The sequence below is a fragment of the Meleagris gallopavo genome, chromosome 17, assembly GCF_000146605.3.
Source record: "Meleagris gallopavo isolate NT-WF06-2002-E0010 breed Aviagen turkey brand Nicholas breeding stock chromosome 17, Turkey_5.1, whole genome shotgun sequence".
Taxonomy (NCBI): Eukaryota; Metazoa; Chordata; class Aves; order Galliformes; family Phasianidae; genus Meleagris; species Meleagris gallopavo.
In genome coordinates, this window is record NC_015027.2 from 8,518,222 (window position 1) to 8,542,320 (window position 24,099).

The window sequence follows — 24,099 nt, forward strand, 5'->3', positions numbered from 1 at the left end:
AAACAAACAACAATAGCAGAAACATCACCACTTAAGCCACAGTGAGTCTGCATGCACTGATGATCAGGCAGGTGTAGTGGGATGCAGTGCAGAGCCCCACTCTCCTGCAGCTCAGCCTTCTAGCTGATCCTGGAAGTCCTGCTGCCTCCTTCACCCCTTGGCTGCCCATCAGGAAGTCAGGCATGCATCTGGGCTGTACCACTTCCAACAGCAGTGCTGGGACTGAACAGTGGAGGACTGAAGCTACACTCTTGCTAGCCTGATACCTGCTCAGGCAGCTTTTTCCTCAGTACTAACAAAAATGCATATTAAAACCAGCTTGAGATCAGCAAGAAGGCTTCACCAAGGGCCCAGAGGCAACTCTGAAAAAAACCGCGGTCCTTTCTTTTTCCAGTTCATGAATTGCAAGGACTTGATCCTTTCTACCAGTTTCTAGTTCCTGAAGAAAATTTTGCACTGACTTCCCAGGAACTGATGTTGTTCTTGTAGCTCTCTGGACAGCAGGGAGTGGGAGCAGCCTTTTGCTTGAGTGGTTAGCAGCCCAACCAACCATTCTGTTGTTTGTAAATCCTGTGTAAAGTGTCATGGGATTTGGAAAGCTGCTTCTCACGCAGAGGTTGAATCAAAAAACAGCTTGTTTCAATTTCTTGAAAGTACATTCAGGGCTCAGAAGATCCCTTAAAAGACTCGAGAGAAAGATGGAAGGCATAATGGAGAAACAAGAGCTAAGAAGTAATCCCATGCAGTGAAAATGTTTATGTATATGGGTATGCTACAGTCACCCATCCATTCTCTTGATGCTTGGCCTTTATGATAAGGTGCTTTTCCCTTTTTTTTTTTTAAACAAAAAATAGGAAGACATTTTTGCAATACATACATTCAACATTTATCTCTTGCAAAATTTCTCTTCATAGTTTCACTAGCAATGGTCACACCCTAAACTTGTAATTCCAACACTCTTACTAGCAGTGCCTATACTAATTATTAATAGAGATTATCAATTACCAAAGCCCATTTCAGCATGGTCCTTACTTCTGGAACTCCAGTCAGATGTGATAAAACTAAAAGGAACAAAGTGTATTATCATCTCAGCCTTCCCTGTCCACGCTGCCACAGGCAGCAGATAACTCACTTCTCTGTGGCAGACGACTGTGTAATAAATTATTTTGAAGCAGAGGCTTCACTGCAGAAGGGAAAATGAGACAGAAGATAGAGAAGCAAAGGAATGCTTAAGTACCTTCTCTGCTGGTTTTTTTTGCACAGCTCTGCCATCAACCACAACATTTTCCTACCGTCACCTCCACCCATTTCTGACATCCTTGTCAATGTTTTCATGCCTGACAACTTGCTTTAGCCTGATGACTCTTTCTAGGTTTCATTTGTGAGGTATTTATATCCTGTTCTCTTTTTCCAGACTGTTACCAAACATAACTGTAATGACAAGGTTTTCAGATTCATCCTTCCAAAAAAGTTTGCCAGGGACAGACCACCTTTTCACATGGCTGTGTCCAACACAAATGCCACAGGCAGAGACACCGTGCAACAGAGTGATGATCACTTCAGGATTTTCAGTGAGAAAGAGAAAAAAACATTGGTCCTAAGGGAAACCGTCTTTTAAAGCAGCTGAAAGCTACCTGATTGCAATGGAAAAGAACTCCTGCTATGAATGATAACCCACTCCAAGCTAAATGCTGCGTGGAATAGGAGCTGCACCCAGCCCACTGGTCTGCACCCAAGTGACTAATGAGCAGACATGAGCAGAAGGGGAAACAGAAGGGTTCTCCTGGCAACAGTTAAGATTCTGCTCAGAAAGAGCAGGCGGACAGGAAAAATTCTGCTGCACCATGCAGCATGGACAGTCCAGGTGTCTGTCTGTTTTCCCAAGGACATGCTACAGAAATCACAAGTGAGATCTGCAAGCACATGTCAGCTTACCAAGAAAGCGTTCACCTCACTGCACAATTTCTCATATTCCCTTAAAAACTCTCAACAAGTGTGAGGAAAATGGCATGTCTTAGCAACGTTTCCTTCACATTAGCCACAGGCTGTGCCTGGGAAGTGGAATGTAGGGTAGGAATAGCCCAGCCTGCAAACAATACCTGCAGAAAAGATGGGCTACAGGACTCCAGTCTGTCTTCCATTAGCTGCTATCTTTGAGCATTCCAGGACGGCCTGAACCATGCCAAGCTAACAGAAGGTACAGTATGGTGCACTGCCATGCAACAGAAGACAGACAGTTCAGATGCAATTGCAGGGATTAAATCAGTAATGACAAACAGCCTTCCACCACCCTCTGCAATTTCTCTCCTGCCGGCACAGGTAAGGGACAGGCAGATTCATCGCCCCTTCTGGACACAGAAGGACAATGTTTCTGCCCCTTTTTAGTGAATTATGATCTTTTGTTCCACACAAATATCAGATGTAGCATGCATAACAAGACAATTTTGGCAGCAGTTCACTACAACACACGGCTACAGACACAAGTGCCAGGTAACTATTAGAGCAATCTGAATCAGCTGCAAGTCACCCAAAAATGAATGTGCATGGCAGTATGGAGACCAGTGCTCTTCTGCATGCTATATGCTGGCTAGGCAGCCTTTCTGGGTACTTGGAAGCTGTTACCAGCCTTAAGTCAGAAGACGACTTTTTCCAGAACCCCATCACCCAGTTCTTGACGAACTCATATGTCCTTAGCAGCCACAGATATCTCCTGGAGCCTGGCACGTACCAGGGTGCCAGCTGTGCCAGCCCTGAAGGGAAAAATCAGACCCCTACATGCTCCAGAAACACAACACAACTTCCTCTCTCTTGGTGGCCAAGCATCTCTGCAACAGGACCAAGAACACTGTTCCACAGCCGGAAAATCAGCTCCCTGTGAAGCCACTCAGCTTGCTCCAGGGAAAGCTGCAGTGACAGACCAGGGTAACAGCAGGGCAGCAGGAAAGGATCTTACAGACATCAGAAGGATGTGGCACAGCACAGCCATGTGCTGGGAAGAGCCAGCTGCCCACAGCCCAGCTGGAGAGGTACAGCACTACAGTGAGGAAAAGCTGTGCTTACTACTGAGCGTGAACTGTGCTCCAGCTCCGTCTCAGTGCCAGGCTGCAGCAATGCAAAGCTGGAGGATGTCTACACAGCTGCTGAATGACTCTGTGCTCCTGACAAGGTAACCAGCAGGAGAACCTGGCCCCACGACTAATCAGCTGCACATGTTCTGATGAGCTCACCCAACACTGACATGCCCTATGATGTTTTCTCTAGGGAGGAACCGTCGCACAGATCCACGCTTCCAGCCATATGTACAGCACAACTGCAAGCACAGGACCCCTGCAACTGAAGCACGAGGAGCTGTAACTTCAATCTCTGCCAGCTGCCCTCCCCGTGGCTGCCAGTACAGAAACCATCCTGGGGCAGGAAGGAACGTGGATGGGCAGCTGGGAAGGCATCCCACATCTCAGGCAAGCTCTCACACCACTCGATCAGAAAGAAGTCCAGCTGGGGAAGCACACCTTGCTACGTGAGACAGAGCTGATACACTCTGAAACATTTGTTGGAACTCTTCAGCTCACAGCAGCAAAGTGAGGCAGTCTGAGGTACAGCAGAAGCACAGCCTTTGCACGACATTCCCAGAGCAGGGAAGCTTGGAGAACTGTGGGCAAGGCACAGAGCCATAGGAGCTCCCACAGCTGTACTTTAGGAAGAATGAAGACAGTTTCTCCTATGGACAGTTATGTCATTTGTAACTCACGCCACGTTCCAGTCTTCTTATCTAACTCAGCAGAGCACATATTTCTAAAATGATGAGCAAAGAACATGAAAGAAATACATTCTTCAACTCTGTAGCATAATACACACATGCTGTTCAGATAAAAGATTAAATACTTACAGCTTTACTATTTAGTAAAGATGTGGCTTCTACAGACAGAGCATGACAGGAAGGACACCTGGAAAACATTTTGCTCCCTTCAGGAAGAGACAGAAAATCCTGGCCTTACATACTTTACAGATTTCAGTAGAAAGAAGTGATCTATCTTTCCTACTCCATCTCCTTCTGGAAATAAGAAAGTGAAATCTGATCTTTGACTCTCACAGCCTGACAGTAAGTAGCTGTAGTTTACAAAATGTAGGAAGCTTTATGCTGAGTTTCAGTGCTGGCTCGGACACGCTTTAAAGGGGACTGGGAAAAGCTACTACAATTTCAAACCTACCTAACCACCAGCAGCTGGGCTGCACATAAAGGATGTTCAGACAGTTGCACAATCTACAAATTCCCAACTGAATGCAGGCAGACTATGTCTGTCACACCAATCATCCTTCAGTAACACTCCTCCAGAGCTTAACACATCCCTATTGCACGGCAGCCTGTAACTGCTGACAGCCTTCTATCATAACAATCCTGCGATGCCAGCAAAGGGCTCTCATCTCAGCCAGCTCCACGGCAGCACTCTCAATGTAGAAGGAAATATCTCCTTGTTTCATTTTTCAGACTTTCTGGGAAGACTCAAACAGCATCAGCAAAGGACAAAGCTGGGTGTCCCACCATACACTGCTCAAGCTCTTCAGATATTCTCTCGAAGAAAAGTAGTATTTTAAGAACTCCTTCCAGTGAATTGGAAGCACTTAATTTGAAAGGTTCTGTCAGTAACAGATGGGCAGAAAGGATTGCTCTGAAGGGCACAAATCCCCTCGGGGCAATGAATGCTTTCTGGAGTCAGCTGCACAGCCATAGCTGTGTGTATTAACACACTTTTTAAATGTCGAAGCGATCCAAGGTTTCTCAAGCAATGATTCATTGATGTTTTATGCTGTTCCGAGGCACACTACAAAGCAAACAGCTTCTGCAGCGAGAACCACAGCCCAACAGTTTGACTTCCAACTCAATCCTCTCTCTCTTCAGTTCTTAAAATCACACAAACCTTCACTGCACTCAAGCTGCTCCCTTCCAGTAGACTGCAGGGTCCCCACGATTCCACACCATTTAGAAACAGCCATGGAAGCACAGGGCTGGTGACAGGAGGGCAGTCCTTCCAGAAACAGCTGCCCTCAGAGGGGAGGTGGGGGAAACCTTCAAAACCTCTCTCCTGAATGGCCTGCTCAGCTCAGAACACACCGCACAGGAGCTGCCAGCACCCAGCGGCTTCCCAAAAGCTCAGCGCTGGCAATGCACTTTCACACAAGCACTCATTTTATTATGGTTAGTTTATGATTTTGCCTCATTGCTCTGCTATTTTTAAATGCAGGGCTGTAATAGAAGGCGTCTGACTGCCCAAGAGAGAGCGGAGCCATCACGCTGCGGAGACTTTGTGGTGCTGGTGGTCTCTGCAGGGCAGAGCTCACATACAACGCAAAGGCACAACCAGCCTGAGGCAGGGCTCTACAGCTCAGCACAAACACCTGGACCCACAGCTCCCTTTCCCCATCAGTTGTTGCTTATCAGTCCTCACAGCTTCAAAAGTGTCATCCTCTGAAGCAGCAGTTTTCCAAATCATATTACTTGGAGTGAATACAGGTATTGTCATTAGAAAGAGCCACTCCAACCCATCCTGAGAGATCACCCATGGCTGGCTCCAACTCAACCACGCAGAAACAAGTAATGGCTGTATTGAATTTGGCAATGCAAGAAAACTCTGCTTATGTGCTACTAGCTAGAGATAAAGACAGTGCCCTTGGGACAGCAGCTGACACAGGCAGCAAAAGCCAACAAATTTACTTTTTCCCTCCAATCACTTACATTCCCCTTGTCTAAATCATAGCTCATGGTGTGACATCAACACATGCTGCATGGATTACATGATGACTTGCACATGATCATGTTACTCAGTGTTTAAAACAAATTATTTACTTCATAAATATAGTACAGGCACAACAAGCTGCATCTCTATTACTAAAAATGGCCAGATTTGTACCACAAGATAACTGACACGCATTAGCTACCTTATAAATCCCAACAGTGGCAAATTGCTTTACCACGAGATTGCAAAATGAACTCTGAGCTTCCTTCTGCCTTTGCAGGGAAGCAGGCAACAGCACAAACCTAAATTTTGTATGAAAACCAACACCTGCACAGTCAGATTGAGTACTCACCACCAGCACACCCCAGTGCCCACTGCTAAGGAAGCAGGTTAATGAGTCCGAAGAAAGAATCTCCTTCTATAACGTGTGATTTGAAGGGCAGGGCTTCTCTGGCATCTTCAGGTGCTTAAATGACAAATGACCCTGTAACACTCCTCCTATTCTCTAATAACATCTTGCATTGATCAGGTAACAGGCAGTCTAGGAAATTCAGTGTACACCTATGTTTCCTGGGATATGATCATTCTAAGTTCAACGTCAAGTTCAACCCTAAGTCATGCTAAATAATAGCTTAATTATTTAATTATGTACCTTGCTTTGCAACTCTACTCCATCCTGCCAACACATATAAAGCATTTTATACAATGACACGGGAATTTATTACGGTTTATCTTCTACTTGGACTTTAAAACAATTACTGAATCCAGTCTTCTGCCCCACAATCTCTCCATGAAGCACCAGCAATTTGCTTTACTCCTTGTGGAGCTATCTTCAATTAGTGGTACTTTGCCATGCCGTCACAGGTGAAACCTGTTCTGGATATTTAATCTTCAGTGATTTCTGACTCGGTATCCACAGAGCAGAGGTGACCTCATTGCAGCTTCCAGATAGCTTAGACTACTACATTTTACAGTGGTTTCTTTAATAAGGTCACAGCTTTGTTCTGTGCAAGTGCACACTGAACAGACAACTAGTTCTGACTAAATGTCTCCAAGCGATACAAAGTCCGCCAACATCTGATTGCCTTCACCATTACAACTTTTGATCTTATTTCTAGCCTAAATACATTCAGCTTCAAGTCTTTCCCTATTGCATCTCCTTTGGTGCAGAAAAATAACTCTTCTGATAGAAGTACTGTACAAATATAACTGCAGGCCTTAGCTGTCTCTGAGGAAAAACTCCCAGCCTGCAAGCTTCTTATGCTCCTCGCAGCCAGCTTCTGTGACATGTAAAGACAATGAGCTAAAACAGCATAACTCTGGTCTTCCCTCTTAATACAATCTGTCACTCTTCCTCCCACACACAGACTACCTTGGCTGCCGGTTTGGGGTATCTCTCAGTGTAAAACTCCCTGCCCTTTCATGCGTGCTGTGTAAAAACTGGAAAAAAGGGCAACAGCCCAATCTGCCAGTATGTATTTTCCTTGGCACATTAATGAACAGACAATGTGCACTGACATTTTTATAATACAAAATATGAAATATGTCACACAAATACAAGACTATTGCTGGTGTAGGATACAGCTTTATCTCTTTACCCACGCATGTTCCAGCAGCAAGGAAACAAAGTCAACATTCCATTCCACAACAAAGGGTTGGCTTAGAAAGCACATCTTTTTGTCCTTATTTAGGAGTTCTAACCCCTGCACCAAACTGCATGCCATTATTTCAGGACCGAAATGGTTAAACTCCAACAGCCTGCAGCTGGCTCTGAACAAGAAAAAGAAAAGCCTATGCCTAGGGGGCCCCAGTAGCCTAACAGTGTTGCATTTCCATCACTGCACACCAACTAGGTAGGTCTTAATTGGAGCTAATGCCGATGGATCTGCCCAAAGATGTGCTCCATAACACGCACAAACACAGAGCTATGGCCCTGCTGGCCACCAGCCCTGGTGGCTCTTCAGTGTTCAAATGAGCTGTGCTTCCTACCTACTTAGGAAGGTATGGTCAAACTTTATGCTATTTACCTAGGGCTGTAAAGGAACAGCCCATCAATATCCCTGCTGCCAAGTGGCATGGCTGAAGTGTGGACAGCTGCATGCACAGCAGCTTTGCTTCAGCCAGTACAGGAGAGAACACTGTAAGGACGGCAGCACAGACTTCACTGGGATTCTTAACTTGAGTACAATCCCAGAGTCTGCAGCAGGCCAAGACAGCCCACGCTGAAATCTGCCCTGTTTCATCTTCACAGACAAACGACAGACTACTGCCTGAGCTTCAGCTGGGATGGAGTTGTTTTCTTTGGAGTACCTGGCACGATGCTGTGTTTCTGGTTCTAGGAGAAAACCAATGTTGGTAACACATCGATGTTTATAGCTGCTGCCAGGCTGCACTGCACAGAACCAAGGCTGCTCTCAGCAAGGAGCCCAGGGAGATGGGAGGGAACAGAATTAGGACAGCTGACCTAAACTGGCCAAAAGGATATTCCATATCATATGGCCTCATGCAGTAGGAGTTTTGAAGGGGGTGGGAGTTATTTCTCTTCTCTTCCGCTGCTGATGGGGCTAGCTGGGCACTGGTCAGAGGGTGGTGAGCAATTGCTTATGTACTTGTTATACACACTCATATAAACTCATACATGTATAGTGATAACTATTATCCTTTTCCCTTTTCTTTATCTTAGAAAATAGTTTGATCTCAACCTATGAGTTCTGCTTTTTTTTTTCTTCTTTTTTTTTATTCTTGTCCCCATTCCACAAGGAAGGGGGGGAATGAGTGAACGACTGCATGGTGCTGGGCCACCTGCCAGGTTAAATCACAACTACCAAACTGTGCTGTAATTTCCATAACCTGTTCAGGACTTCAACTCCTGCATTTACCATCAGAAGAGAGGCAACTGTCCTTCTATATGCTCCTGCCTACCTTCCTTTCTTCTACCTGCACCTCCTGCTGCCATCCTCATAGCACGGTATCCCACTGACCACAGTACTGGATCATCTGTTCAACAGGAACTCAAAGAACACATGGAAAGGAAGACCAGGTCCCTTACCAGTTCCAGGTTCCTGAATCAACTATACTCTTCTGTGTGCTATTCTAAATCTCTCTCTCAAAATAAATAAAGATCTCAAAGCTTATCTGAGTAATAAAGATTCTCAAAGCTTATCTGAGTTTCTTGATCAACCACTGCAGGTCATCAAAAAACTGACACAGTGAAATGACACTCTGGAGATGGCTACTTCATAGTGTCCATCACAGCATTACCAAAAACTAGTCCTTTTGCTCAACAGCACAGACCAAAATATCGATATCCCAAGGTCTCTCTTGAAGACACTACAGGTATGCCAAATCCCAGCTATTTTTGCTCCATTCTCTCTGTGCGCAGAAGTATCAGAAGCCAGCCCGAACTTTTCTTCCACACTGTGGCTGTAAAGAAAGGATGACATATCTGGACACAGGGATTGTGCTTGGGATGATGTGGTGCTTGTTAAAGGAGTTGTGCAGACTCTCTGTGCCAGGGAGAAAAAAACCTAAATCTTCAGTCCATCTGAGCAGCTGAGATGATTCCCCAGTCAGGTGACAAAGCTGCCTTTCTGAAGGCTTGTGTGGAGGAGGAGACACCTGAACCTTACAGCCAGACCCTCTGCAAATTCCTCCCGAGTTTATGGGCTACTGGACCCAGCAGAAGCCTCTGGTACAGCCATTTGCTTCAGCAGCCTCGGAACCCAAAGCTCCCTCTGAGGACAGCAGCCTCACATACAAAGGAGCATTTTTTACCTTTTAAGCCAATTCTCTGGACAATTGGAGGTAAAACAATTACCTCATTTCAGTTGCACACCAAATTCCCTTCTGGTGGAATTCACATCAGCACTACTGCAACTTTATAGTATTTGCATTATAAAAATGTCTGCAAAGGAGGCCAAGAAAAACAGCTTTCTGTTCAGAGGAAGCTCTGTGGTCAAAATGATGTCATAAGAAAGCGCCAAATTAATTTCCTGTGGTTACATCCTTACAGGAAATCCAAGAAGCTCAGCTTTCTTTCTAAACCAAGCAGTCATTTGTTGTCAATAACTGTTAATTACGTGCCCAGATGTGTCAGTTTATAAACTAAGAGCTATCATGATTAGACTTCATTATCTGGATTCCTCCCAGATCGACTGTTGGGATCTGTTTAGATCAGCAGCCTGAAGCAGTGGAACAGATCAGCACGTGCTTCCCTGGGCCGTTTCAGGGGCTCTGCAGGCAGGCTGCTGTGCTCTCAGCAATTCCCGGCAGCTTCCTGCAATTTCCTTCCTCAGCTCCCCCCCCAACACTGGGGGAGGGGTGCCTGCTGCTTAGAGAAACACCACAGAATAGGAACAACTACACAGATTCGACTCTTAGCAAGAACAGGGATTCCTAACCAAGAAAAATAGAAAAACGATGATGAGCAACAGCTTCTCTGTCTTGCATGCACAGAAATAGGGACATCAGGAGCGATTCATGAGGTTTTCCAGCTGGTAAAGTAACCACAAAAATGCCTAGCAGGTCCCTCCCCCAGTCACAGTCCTTTCAGAAACTACAGAAAGATGCAGCATGTCAAAGTTCGCTTGGTATTTAAATTGTAAAATAAAGCTTCAGGAAGCACTGAACTACTTGAAATAGATTTTCTCAATAAGTCCTCAGTGGGAAACCTGTTCCCCAATTTTCTGTCTCCCCAAAACCACTCACACCTGCCCTGCTGCTGCCAGTCACTCCTCCTCTGCCATGCAACCCACACGCTCTCTGCTTTCCCACTCACAGCAGAGGGGAATCCACTGGGGGAGGAAAAGAAATCTTTTGTTTCTATAATCTGCACTAAAATTATGGCTCTGTCCTTATAGTGACCCTTCAGTGAAAATCTCTTGGGACAGACTCTTCAGTCCATGCTTCTCTGGACTGGCAGGAAGCCCGGCGTAACACTTGGAGAGCTGAATGGTAAACGGTAAAGACAAATCAGATTCAGTCCAAACAACACCTACACTTTACACAACACTGTATTTTAAGGTTTGCATGGATTATTTTTCTTTTCAGTACTTTATAAACAAACCACATTTTACACAGACTGTGAATTTTTAGGGCAGGGACCTAGCTCATTACTTGCCTGGAAAAGACACAACACAAGATGCACCCTAACAGAGTTCAAATCGGCAGCATATACACCTCATGGAAAGTGACAGCTGATGACACTCAGTGCTCAACAGCAGAGATTTGTATTGATGCCTACTCAGCAAGTCTTTACTGGGAGACTATGGGCAGTGGGCAGGAAGAGAGGCAGAATGACTTGCTCAGTCATGTGGATAGTCTCCTCTAGTAAAAGGAGGGTCAGACAAGTGCCAACCAAACCTCATGCCACCTGAACAGAGATACTAATAGAACATATCATTTCCATTAAAAAAAGGCCAGTGAGAGGCTGGGAAAAGAAACTACAGAGCTTAAAAATTCTCTGAATAGCAAAGCAGACAGACAAGGCTTTTAGACACGATGGCATCCTTTTTAGAAAACTGTGCAGCTCCAATTCAGAGTATGGTTTATTAAATAATCTTCCTACCTCTCTGTCCTTGAGTTTCATGGCAAGCACCAGCTGATGTCTGTGGTTAGTGAGGGCCTCCCGATAATTTCCTTTGGAGAAGAATGCGGAGCCCAGATTCCCATGAGCTCGGCATTCTCCCGTCTGGTCACCTGAGTCACATGCAAACAAAACAAAGGTTAGCTAACAAAGAGTCACCAGAAGAGTCCATCAGAAAGACCAGAACACACTGTGTAGTGAAACTCCAATGCGAGAGCCAAGATCAGAACAAATTTATCCTCATTTTCATTGCACAGCCAAACCTCATCCTCTTCCCTGGCCTTCAAAAACTTCTACAATAACCCTCAATCTATTTTTAGAATTATGTTGATTTCCTCTTTGGCCTAACACCTGGCAGCCCCCATTCTTCCATGTTTATTCCTTGTTCAACATCAGCAATCTCTTTGTGGAAACACATGAGTGGTTTAGGCTTAAAAGAAATAAAGAGCATGCCAGCTTTCTCCAGAAAACAATTCTGCAGCTCAGCTCAGAAACAAAGTACATCTATTGCTGCCTTCTGAGCCTCAGAAACTCAGACTGACTGCCTTTTTCTATCTAATTTTGGGGAAAAAAAAAAAGAAGGAAAAAAAAGACTGCTTTATTTAAGACTCATTTTAGGTCTTGAGCACTTCTCCACAGAAGGTAAGACCTATCCTCATACACAAGACAGTAGAGAACCCCGTAAAACCTTAGCATGTTCAGTGATCATCAACACCTGAGTGTTATACAGAGATGCTGACCATTCACACAACTACCAATCTGTTCCACCTGCACCAATCCAGCACTCAAATGAACGACATGAGGGCTCTACCTAAAGTCTTGGCTACGTCCAAGTCCTGCTGCATGTATCCGGTGCTTTTCTCTGTGTTCCCAAGGGACCAGTAAGCGCTGCTCAGCGCAGAGAACACCGATCCCCGCAGCTTTAGGCTGCAAGTGCCAATCTTCAGGGCAGCTTCCAGTACAACCACAGAGGCCCCATGATGGCCTGCAGTCAGAAGTTCCTGGCCAATCACAGACACCACAACAAAGGGGCTCTTGTCCAGCTTCATCTTCTGCAATTGTTGATAGGTTGGCTCCAGGGACTCTAAAATACAAGAAGGAAAGAACAGTTACTCAAAAAACTAAGTTATTTGCATCCAGAAATCAGCCTAACACTTCATCCTCATTTCTGGTAACCAAATGACACAATGAATTAAGAGCCGAACTGTTCAAATCAAACTAAAATTTATTGCAGGAATTCAGGACTCAAATACATCATCTAATAGCCAGTACAAGCAGAAAGAGACAGGTTAGATCAACAAGCACGCTGGTGCTTTTCCTGCAGAAAGCACTTCAGGAAGACAGCACCAGAACTCAGATCAGTCTCATCCTAAAATATGAAAGCTGGCCTAATGGCAGAAAGAATATGGAGAACACCCGAGGTTTCATAGGAGATTAGAAATGGGCTGTCAGCAAAGTATTTAAGTGCTGTAATTGCTGCTCCTTCAGCTGGTCATTTAAAAAATCTGTGCCTGTTCAGTTACCACAGCCCACAACATGCACTAGCAGAGGTGACCAAAGGTACACCTGCAGAACAACAGCACCACACCCGACAGAATAGTGATAATGGGTCTAATTGCTTTTATCAGTCACATAATAAGACATCCTGGCTGTATGTTTCAGGAAGGACATCAGTGTAACAGGACTCCTGTTACATGTGCTGTGCTGCACCCCACCTGATCACACTGAGTTAAATTTCCAAAATTTATGACTAAGTAAGATTTCTGGATTAGATGATCTCACCTGAATCAACATTACCACAGCAAGCTCAGGAAGCCATTTGCTTCCTGTTTTCATCAGCTCTGCCTCTCTACATTCACTATGCATATTAAAAAAACAACAGATACTTAACACTTGCCTGAAGATGCAAACACTTTCCTGAAGATTGCAACAGATGCAATCCAGATTCTAGGATTAAAAGCAGACATAAGAGGACAGAAATCCTGTAATGTGCCACCAGCACATAAGATTGCTGATAGGGCCCAGTTAACAGGCATGACACTGCAAGAGCAGGTATGAATTCAGCTCCTGAGCTTACAATTCTAGCTAGATAATGCAGGCAAACATAGAGAAATAGAGGGAAGAGCTCCTGGTTACTCTGAAGTCAATTGGGACAGGGAGAACTAGCACCATAGAGGAAGGGCAGACATGGAGGTCATCACATCTCTTGCTGCGAATGGTGAGGGAAGAGACATAACCACAACCACGTGAAAGATGTAGCAACACTGGTTCATTGACTGTGGAAGAGAGTTTGAGCTTCTTCTACATATTGTGAACCTAAGCTTCCTGGATCCCTCAAGGTCTGCATTTAATAATCTATAGCACAACACCAATACTTATAACTCTTGCCTTCGCAGCTGCTCCTCTTCTTTCTCAGGAAGATACCTCTCACATCAATCTAACCATAGCTCCAAATAATCAATCATACAGTGGATTCAAATTACAAGGGACAGGTTGTACCCCATAACACCTGAACAGGTGTCCCTCTCAGGCAGCAAGCTCTTGTAAAGGGGGCCAGAATGAAACGTAACAAATACATAAGTGCTTGCACACACAGTGCCCAGCCGAGTGGGAACCAAGATCCTGAATATTCATTACAGTAGTATAGCATACATACACACTCAAATTAAAACTAATACTTTATAAGCAGAGCTAATTTAAAATCTGCCAAAATACTCAGTGGGAAGATAACAACTGGCAAGCAGCAGCACCAAGAAGCACAGTAGGGAGCAGCAATATAGATACACAGCTGTACTATGATGGGACAGTAAGATCGTCTAGTTTAATCTGGAGATGCTTACACAGAAATACTGTGTCACCTGCATTCTAAGCAGCAGCCACAGTACCTTTGGGTACCAAATGAAATTAGCCTCACACATTAACTGCTACACAGGATGGAGAATACTAAATGAATTCATTTTAAAGGATGGGAAAAAAAAAACAACACTGTAAAAAAATGAAACACTAAAGGGAATATTCTTTCATTTCAGCACTTCTTGACTCCCAAGCCCTGGGGATGCACTGCTGAGGATGGGAATTGTCACGCTCACCCTCAGGAAATACGGCTAGCACACAACAAAGAGCTTGCAAAAGAAACAGAGCAACAGAGAAATGGAATAAAGAGGATACTCCCACCTTCCTCTAAAATGGGGACAATTACAAAAGAGAAGCAAAACAGTCTACAGCTAAAACCACCTCAAGCTCCACGTTATGTCAAGGTTCTTCCCAAATACAAGTGAACTAGCAGAACAGATTTTTGCCTCCTGGAACACTGTGTTTTGAAAAACATTATTACAGTGGAAAAGCCGCTTGAACGCTCTTCTGGGCAAAGTCTGGCCCTAAGCATTTAAGACTCTGTGCCCAACGGCCAAGCATTAGAGCATTGTGGGAAACCGTTTCAAGTGAAAACAAAGGCATGGCCACGGGAGCACACATCTCTCCATCTGCACTGATCTGCACCGGCACTTACCTCGCATGGGAGACTTCATGGCGGCCTCGACCATGCCAACCAGCAGCTGCAGGCTTTTGGGATCCTGCGCCAGCCCCGATGCAAACGCTGCCAGTGCATCTGCATGGCGTCCCAGGTACTGAAGGGCCACGCCCTGTCGGAAGTATGCCTGCGAAAACAGGGAAGAAACGCCAGTCACTGCATGGCTGCAAGTCACAGATATCCCATCTGTGGGCCATCTCACGTTGGTGTACGCCGGGCTATGCGATCACATTAAGGCTTCTTTGGTCATGACAAAGAAATCTACGATCAGAAAAACCCCGCATCACAGCTTGGTCATTTATTCCCATCATGTGTGACTACCTCAGTCTTTGTCAGACCTCTGAAGTGCTGATGGGGAGTCAGCACTTGATGTTTATGATGCACAACAGAAGATAAAAGGTTACACTACATTGAAAAGTGCTTTAAGAACGACTCCTTAAGATTGGCTCCCTGTATTGCATTCCTGTATAATTACAGGTTGGAGGGGATCTCAGAGATCCCCTGCCGTGTGCCGGCTGCCCCCAGCTCAGGCTGCCCATCCATGGCCTCAGGCACCTCCAGGGATGGGGCACCACAGCTCTGGGCAGCACTGCCAGGGCCTCACTGCCCTCTGAGTGAGGAATTGCTTCCTCACATCCAACCTCAATCTCCCTTCTTTTAGTTTAAAGTTACTCCCCCACATCTTTCCACTATCAGACCATGTAAAAAGTCACTCCCTTCCTGACTGTAAGAGCCCTGCAATTACTGGAAGCATCATCTGTCCCCATCTGCACTAGAAACCCGTGCTTACAGTACATTCAGAATACACATGTGGAGGTCTTTTTACTTAAACAGGATAAATATTCAACTAATATCCAAACTGCTATTTCATTAGAACTTGCAGACACTTTCAGAATCCAACCCATGGAGGCAGAGATCAAGGAAAATCAGAAATGACAAGAGAAATTTATAGACATGAATATTTAATCCTTTTTCCATTAGCGAGAGTTGATTGTAGACCCGTTTTTAATGAATTCAATGAAAGTAAAATTCTTTTCATTAACCTTTAGTATAAATGTGTTCTTATTGAACCAAACAAGCTACTGTACTGGAAACCAATTCAATGTTAATTAGATTACTAGCATTATGCTTTAAATCAAAGAAAATACAAAGAACTAATAAATGTGCAGCAGCCATCACCATGAGCTCTCCAAGCAAAGCATGCTGTCACCTCAATCATGGTGTACACTCTTAAGTCCTTTTTTTCCCCAGAATTATCATTTAATTACTTTCTATACCGCTTCATCACAGAGGCAGGTTGATGCAGCATGTCTCTGATGGGGGCCTTTCAGGCCAACAAGGCTGGTTTCACAGACCCAAGACAAATATGCCTGCCTAATCCAATTATCAGGGATGAGGGCACAAATACACAGCAGCCAGCAAGGGAGCTTCATCTCGCGTGCAGGCGAACCACACATCTCGTGCTTTACAGAAAGACAGAAGCCTGCCAACTCTTCTCTCATAATGCATCCTACCTGTACAGGTGGCACATCAGAAACACAAAGCAGAGCGTCAGTTCAGCCCAGAGCATTGTTTGTGTATGAATACAAACAAGAGCTCCACAGAAAAGCCTATCAATCTTAACCGAATGAAGATCTTGGCCAATTTTGCTCCTGCAAAAAAACCTCCTTTCCTCTCTCCTCCACTTTCCAGTTTATGCAGAACCCTCTGCACACACTGTGCTCCCGAGAGTCCTTTAACAAAATAAATAAAAGGCATTTGCAGCGTCTATTTCCTCTCCAAAAGAAGCATTCACAAATTATTTTAGCATTGGAATGAAGATACCGTATAAAGGGAAGAAATCTGCAAACAGGAAATGGAGAGAATCACCCTCTGGAAGAGGAAAGGGAAAGGAAGGGCAGGGAGCCAGGGCTGCAGCTGAAGGAATGAGACACGGTGCAGCTCTCCAGCCCCGACACAGACAGAATCTTCACACATTTCAATACACTTCAGCAATTTAATCATGCTACGTGAAGATCACAAGTGTTTGCTCCACGATAAAAATCATATTAATTTTCCAGAGATCCCAGGTGAGAAAAGCTGATTGATTCCTCTCAAGAAGATTAAAGCAACAAGAGGATGATGTTTAGCTATGGACAGGACAAACAACAGCAGGTGCTTTCTGACTGCGGCTCCCTGCATCCTCAACGTGATACAAAGAGAACGGAACATTCCCTTGCATTTTTTGACTCTCTGCACTGTTGCATTAGATCACATCTCACAAACTTCTACTCCAACTGCTTATTTCTAAGGGAAAACGGCACCTTTCCTGACCGCAGCACTCAACCCAACAGCCATAGCAGTGGGTAACAAACACTGCTTTATACACAGCTGCATTGGGGTTTGTGCTGATACACTGCTGCAGAGCTCCAAAACCACTTCACTCTCAGGCAATGCACACAGAAGTCTCAGAGCAGTTAGAGTTATCTATGCAGGAGGACCACCACGGCCTAACAGAACTGCATGAAAACACAGATCCGTGAGCCAAGGTCTGTCTGAACACATTAAACAAGAAGATCACTGTATGCAAAATAATGGTCGTTTCCTATAGAATACACAAATTACCTCCAATTACAGATCAGTGCTGCAGTTTGCAAAATTTGCATGAGTGCTCAGGTCATTCCCAGCCTCTCACCTTTCTAGAATAGAAATGAGGGGCTTGCACATTTTCTTTTGACAGCTATATTTTATTTGAATATATTAACTATTCAAAGCTCACGGACGTTTTCAATGAGTTCTGAGTATGCAAATTCAATTACCCTGAATTCCCTCTTTCACAGACCTGCCGCATGGCCAGCAGAAGACAAATGTGGCACACTAAAACAAAGATGGAGATGAGAGTAACATACACAAGCACTGATTATTGCTAAAAATTCTAGTTTACATAGGCAGGCATGGAAGATACATTATGCATTTGTAAATTGTCTGTATTAGAAGTCAAATATCCTCATATGCCCCAGGTCACATTGCATCTCACACCTCCTGCAGCCTGGTCCTAGTCTCCAATAGCACACGTGTACAGATGTGTACAGAGTATTTTAAGCAGTTATCAGCCAGGACTTCTCCTGGCAGGTCCTTAGCTCAGGTGCAGCACTATTTCAGCATACAGGCACAGCATCCAGTACTGTCTAGAAGTCTCCTTTCACCGGCTCCTGTCACTAGGATGATGCAGTGAAATCCAGAGTCAGCCGTGTGCCTCCAGGCAGGCCAAGGGCTCCTGCAGATTTGAAGCTAACAGATTACAGTTTCTTATGGAAAGAATTACAGTCTCACGGACAGCTCGTATTTCCTCACTGGAAGGTTTTAAATTTAGTAGTTCATATGTTAACCACCTATTTTTTAATGAGAATTTCTGGTAGAGACACGTTTTGTTTAAGTAGCACCAGACCCATTACACCAAAAATCCTTGCTTCATTAAACCTCAGCATAACACAGAATTCCAGCTAGAGAAGGCAGAAGAACCCCACTGCCTGACCAAGGAGATCTGAGGAACAGGGTAGAGGTACAGACCCAAGCACCCCGCAGAACAGAAGAGTTTTTCAGCCCTGCGATGGCTTCCTGGTAAAGGTTGGTTGCCCAGTTGCTCCCCATTTCTAAGATCACTTTGGGAAGCAGATCCTCCCCTCAGCTGCCTCACCGTGTTCCCAATTTTCTCCCTCCCTGCACATCCCCACTTCCACAAAACAGGTAACAATTACTTTGTGTTTTTACAAGAACCATTCAGAGAAGCTCATATTTACTCATTCCTAACAAAGCTGACAAAACAGTAACAAAACCCAACAAACGGTAGCAAAGCAGATTGACTTCTCAACAAGCCTCTTAATTGGTCAACGAATTAAGGAACAATTGTAATAGGACTAGCAGAGTAATCCCATAAAGCTCAGATCTTTAGAAAGCTAGGCTTAAAACTAAATGCATAAATCCATGAATCACATTATCCAAATAGCACAGAATTTCTTTGTTTCAGCAATTCCATTTGGAAATCCTTGAGAAGGAAGCAGCAGAACCAATAACTGCTCACACACTTTCACAATTAATAAAGCATGCACCAATAACTGACATCTTTCTACAACCTTAGAAGATAACAGCATTATTAAGTGCTTATCTTACATCTGAATGCAAACAGCAAAACATCCAGATACACACACACACACACACACAGATCAACTGAGAACAGGAAGGATGATCTACACTTCATGCATGCTCCTTTTCGGGACCCATACATTAACACACGGTGTTCCATTTTCACATTCAGGCAGACAGTAGGCAGGAGAGGAATGTAAATAACACATAACTAAGTTACAATTTCTTTTCTTTCTACATCCTGTTCCTTCTCCTTCATGCTGGATCAGCAAGGAAATCATGGGACTAACACGGGAAAACTAACATTACAGACAATCTCCTTCAGTTGCCTAAATTCCAGCACTAAAATTACTCATTCTGATGTATAATAAGGTAAAACCAAACCTAAACGTTTCTCTCTGTACCTATCTTTCTGGCACACCTGCAAGGATAATCTGAGAACCTCCACAATACCTCAAACATACGCAAAGTCCTGCTCTCAGCTGAAACTTGGCACTGGGTGCATCCCGTCAAACACAGCTGATTTCTCTGGTGCTGTGCCACCATGACCAAGCACACTCAGCTGTTCCACCTGCAGACTCACTGCCATGCCAGGGGCTGGCACCGCACAGCGAGCCCACGCTTGGTGTTGTGCATCTGTTGGTGAACAGTGAGAGAGGAAGGCACAACCAGCAGGAGCCTGCGGGGAAGTGAAGAGGATTAAAAGCTTTAGCGAAGAGCTGATCTTATCAAGTCATTGATACTAAGCAAGGGAGGTTGTTAGTGTAAGAGAAAGTGCAGGCACCTATAGACCTTCCGCTTGGGGAAGCCAGGCCGTATCTCAGCCTCTTATGGGCACTTTTCAGTCAGCTGGGCAACTACCAGCAGCTCAGACAATATGCAGACTTCATACAGCCAAGTGGAGATAGGCTGGGAAAGAGGACAAGAAGGGAATAATTAGCACTTTCTATCCATAATAATATTGAAAGCACTCCCGATACTCTGGAAACAAAAATAAATCATTCTCATTAACTCGTAGAATTTATTTGGCAGCTGATGCTTCAAAGCCCTGCAGAAAACTGGCCCCATACTGAGGGCTGCTCATACAGCAAGCCAACATACAGAACATCAGCGACCTGAAGTTGCAGAGATCCAGCACAGGGCCCACTGAGAAGTTAACAGCTCCTTCCTCCTCCTTCAGATGTGACTCCCTCTGCATTTTTTCAGAGCTGCCTTTTTGCCCCATGCTGAAAAGGACATGCCGTACTTTCATGGTAAGAGCATAATTTCTGTGGGCTTTTTTTCTGCTTTGGCTTTAGGAAAAGTTTATTAACAAGGGCAGAACATGAAAGAAGACCTTCCTAATCTGACCCTCCGGTTTTGTAAATACAAACATGCCTGTGAGCCTTCTGGTCCTCATCTCCTCAAATTCCATCTCTGTCACTGAACCTGGATATTAAATTTTTACAGGTGCAATCTGAAATGGGATCAGAATGCAAATGCAATCACTGCAATGACTGATATTAAGAGTGTTCTGAACACAAAAGCTGTTCTAGGCAGAGCAATCGGCTTATAATTAATACAAAAGAAATGATGAAGATAAAAATACAGTAACAAGAAATGACATTTATGAGTATGAATGGAATTTCTTGTCTTTCCTCTACATTTCCCCAAATTCTGCTAAATAAAAGCAGTTCCAGTAAATGTAATCCCAGATAATACAGAGCTTTTCTTACCAGAAAAGGATCAAGATATATTTTAATTGTTCGGACCATGGATGTAGGCTTTCACAGCAAAGATTCATACTGTACTGGCATCTGGAGCAGCCTCTGGTACAAGCCTTTGGGCTCATACCACTTTTCTCTGCAGAACCTATGGCAATAAATCATTCAGATCCTTAGTGTGTCTCCTATGCAACACTTACAAGAATTAGAGAGAAAAAGCAGCTGCAGGAGTTCAGTCCCATCTTACCACGGTCTCGTGTAAGTCTAAAGCATGAGCTCATCTTTCTGGAATAAGATTTAGTACCAGGGTACAAGTATTTCTCTAAAAGCAGTCAATTTCTACTTTTGGCTGGACAAAATATGGTACTGTTAATAAATACTCCTCAACAGTTACAACTGGCACATCAGCTGGCACATCCGAGCACGCTGCCACATGGCCATCTAAGGTCACAGTTAGAAAACCAGGAATCCCAAATTCCTCTCTGAAGCAGGGCAGTCCCATTAAGAACACGATGAGCTGAGGACAACATACCAACAGGTTATCCACGCTGCCCACAGTGATGTGATGGCAAAGACTATCGGGGCTTTCATCACCAAGGCTGGGAACACATCTTGCTCGTGCAGCCCATGCTGCTCACAGGCCCATAGATGCTGCAGGCCCTGCAAGCCTCGCGTGGGAGCCAGACAGGCTCCTTTGAGGGCATCGTGGGCTCCTGCAGCTCCACCAATTCATTCTTTGCTCTGCCCAACCCCTCACTTTCTGTAGGTGGTCCTTGCAAGGGCTGCAGGCAATACCACAGCACCGCCTGCTCTGCGCCTTACTAGAATTCATGTGGTCATTTTGTCATCAAACCTCCAGCTCCCGGAGTGACTCACTTTCATAAGGAGCTGCTGGATGACTTGTGACTGGGTAACAGAGATGGAAGAACAAAACTGGAATGGTATCAGAAGAGCTTGGAGCAGAAAACAACTGTCAAATAAACATGAAAAACTTGAAAAAAAAAAAGTCTTAGACAAAGGCTCTCATTGTACACATGGGAGGAAATTCAAAACACCTTTCTATTCACGTCAGCTTCAGGCCCTGGACAACCAACTGTCTGGATAGAAAAGGCAAACGTTTAGAAATACTTTTCCCACAATGCTCCCTCGCTTTGCCAGATCAGCAGATGACACTGAAAATAGCACAAATAATCTCTGATACATTTCACCAGCCCGTCCTGAGCCTGCAGAATGCTTCCACGAGGGATGTACCAACCACCCTGTGGGGGGCTGCTCCTCAGCCTCCAGGCAAGCAAAGCCAACATGTGATGAATACAGTGCACTCGACTGAAGGAGCAAAACATGGGAACAGTCGCAACGGCTTCTTGGGGCCAGGCACCAGGTTGAATCTTTCCTCTCCCATTGTAACTGCTTTACAGCCAAATGTTAGAGAGAAATACAGGACAAATCTCTGCTGTGGGATTTCAGGAATGTGGGGAGAGGGAAGAATGTGCTTTAATTCAGAACACATGCAGCACATGTATAAATACTGCTTGCAGTCCATATGCATTCAACTCCGGCTTTCACAGTTAAAGCTGCATCGAGACAATTTTCCTCCCAAGTCTGTACACTCAGCTGGCACCTGACCCACCCCCAGAGCCTGCCCCAAATAAACAGGAAGAGATCTAACAAATACATTGTTTCTGCAGCACAGATTCTTTATATTCTTCCCATTTCCAAGATGTCTCTAACAAAAATAATGCTATTTGAGAGTGGAAATTTCCTCTAGGTCCCATGGAGTCTACAAGGACGAGCAGCAATGGGGGGCAGGTAAAATATCACACCTTGTTTACCAATACCTTGTTTAATTTTTCTTATGAATTATGCTCCCACTACCTCCAGTGGGAGACGGTGCAGAAATCACTTTCCCACAGGATCTAAATATAATCATCAGTAACTGAATCCAATTTTCACTTACTTTGGTTAGCACAAAAATCAACAGCACAGCTTTTCATGGCGGCGTTGCTCCTTTCCTGCTCTCTCCAGTTTTGCTCTGGAAGCACAAGCTGCAATCTAGAGCCTCCTCTTCTGAGAGCATCTCTAGCCCCTAACAACAGCACGTGCAAACCTTCTTTCTACCTTTACGGCCTACAGCTCTTACATCTTATCCAACAGTAAGGACTGGGGGGGCTGGAGGGAAGTGCTATAGACAAGCAATCCACCAACGCCCAAATACAGCCCAGGGTTTCAGGCTGGCAGACACAGAAGCGAGTGCAGCACCACCTAGAATTCCCCTGCAGCTCAGCAAGGACAGTGTTTTGCTCTGTTTGTGGCTACACAACTTGTTTTAAGAGTTATAAAAGAAAAGATAAGCCACCTTCCAATGGTGCTCAGCAGTAACACCAATCCTAGTACAGTATTACTGGCAATTTAATGGAAGAATAAATTGATTACGTGGCACCTGTAAGGTGTTTCTTTGGTTAAGTTTGGGGCAGTGGCAGAGCTGTTTCTAACATTATTCATCTAATTTCAGGTCTGAACTATCATTTATATTACGTAAACATTTGAGATGTATCTGCAAGAGCACATCTGCACACAATCCTCCCAATTCTAACATTTAATGTGTTGAGAAACTTTGCAGAACTCGAGTATATACAAACATATGCTACTATTTGTACTCTCAAAAACAAAAACAAATGAAAAGCAGTACAAAGAAGGAATAGGGAAAAATAAAAACCATGTCCTAAAGAAGACAACATCCACCAAAACAACTCCTTTGGCTATTCAGCACGCAGTTTCATTGCCTCACTTTGAATTACTCATCTGAGCAGCAGCTTAAATGACTGCCCCTCCTCTTCAGCATTTCTCCATGTTCCAGACTGGCAGTCAGAGCAAATTTAGGTGGATCACACTAAAAACCCACAACAAAAACCAGAAATGAGACATTAAAGCATCTGGTCAGCCCACTGTCATAAGGCTTGGCATTCACAGCAAAGCCAGTCAGGGACATCTCAAAAATCTCTGTCTGCAAATGCAGCTCTTATGGACTGGACAGTCCTGACACAGGTGATCTGGATTCACAGTTAAGACAGGAGGTCTTCAGTCAGCAGTTAGGCAGCTAGTAAAACTAACATTGTGCAATGATGTGCACTGAGACTACTGAAGACGACCAAAATCCGGAAGTCTGGACTTAAGAATAAATAATGCTATGATTGTTGTCTGTGCCTTCGGGGCCAGCAGCTCCAACAGACAGCATCAGCAGCACATCTGCACCTCCAACAACAGTGCAGCACACAGCTATACAGCAAGCTCTATAGCCAGGGGAGCACTGAGCTCCAGCAGCACAGAAGGACAATGCACTCGAGCAGCACTGCCATACAAAAATAGAGGCACAGCCATCTTTCAGACTCACAGTACGCACAGCCAAGACATCGCAGAGGACTCTGTTTC

At 44.5% G+C, this 24,099-nt stretch overlaps 1 protein-coding gene across 1 annotated transcript in view; it reads right to left on the reverse strand.

Moving 5' to 3' along the window:
• TTC28 (tetratricopeptide repeat domain 28) overlaps positions 1-15,071 on the reverse strand; it is a gene marked incomplete at its 5' end in the record, with an annotated part of 57,132 nt that extends 42,061 nt beyond the window's left edge. The window contains 3 exons of the mRNA XM_019620928.1: positions 11,299-11,429; positions 12,128-12,400; positions 14,825-15,071. Coding sequence (XP_019476473.1) covers positions 11,299-11,429; positions 12,128-12,400; positions 14,825-15,071 — 651 coding nt within the window. The remainder of the gene's footprint in view (positions 1-11,298; positions 11,430-12,127; positions 12,401-14,824) is intronic.
• Between the last annotated feature and the right edge of the window lie 9,028 nt (positions 15,072-24,099).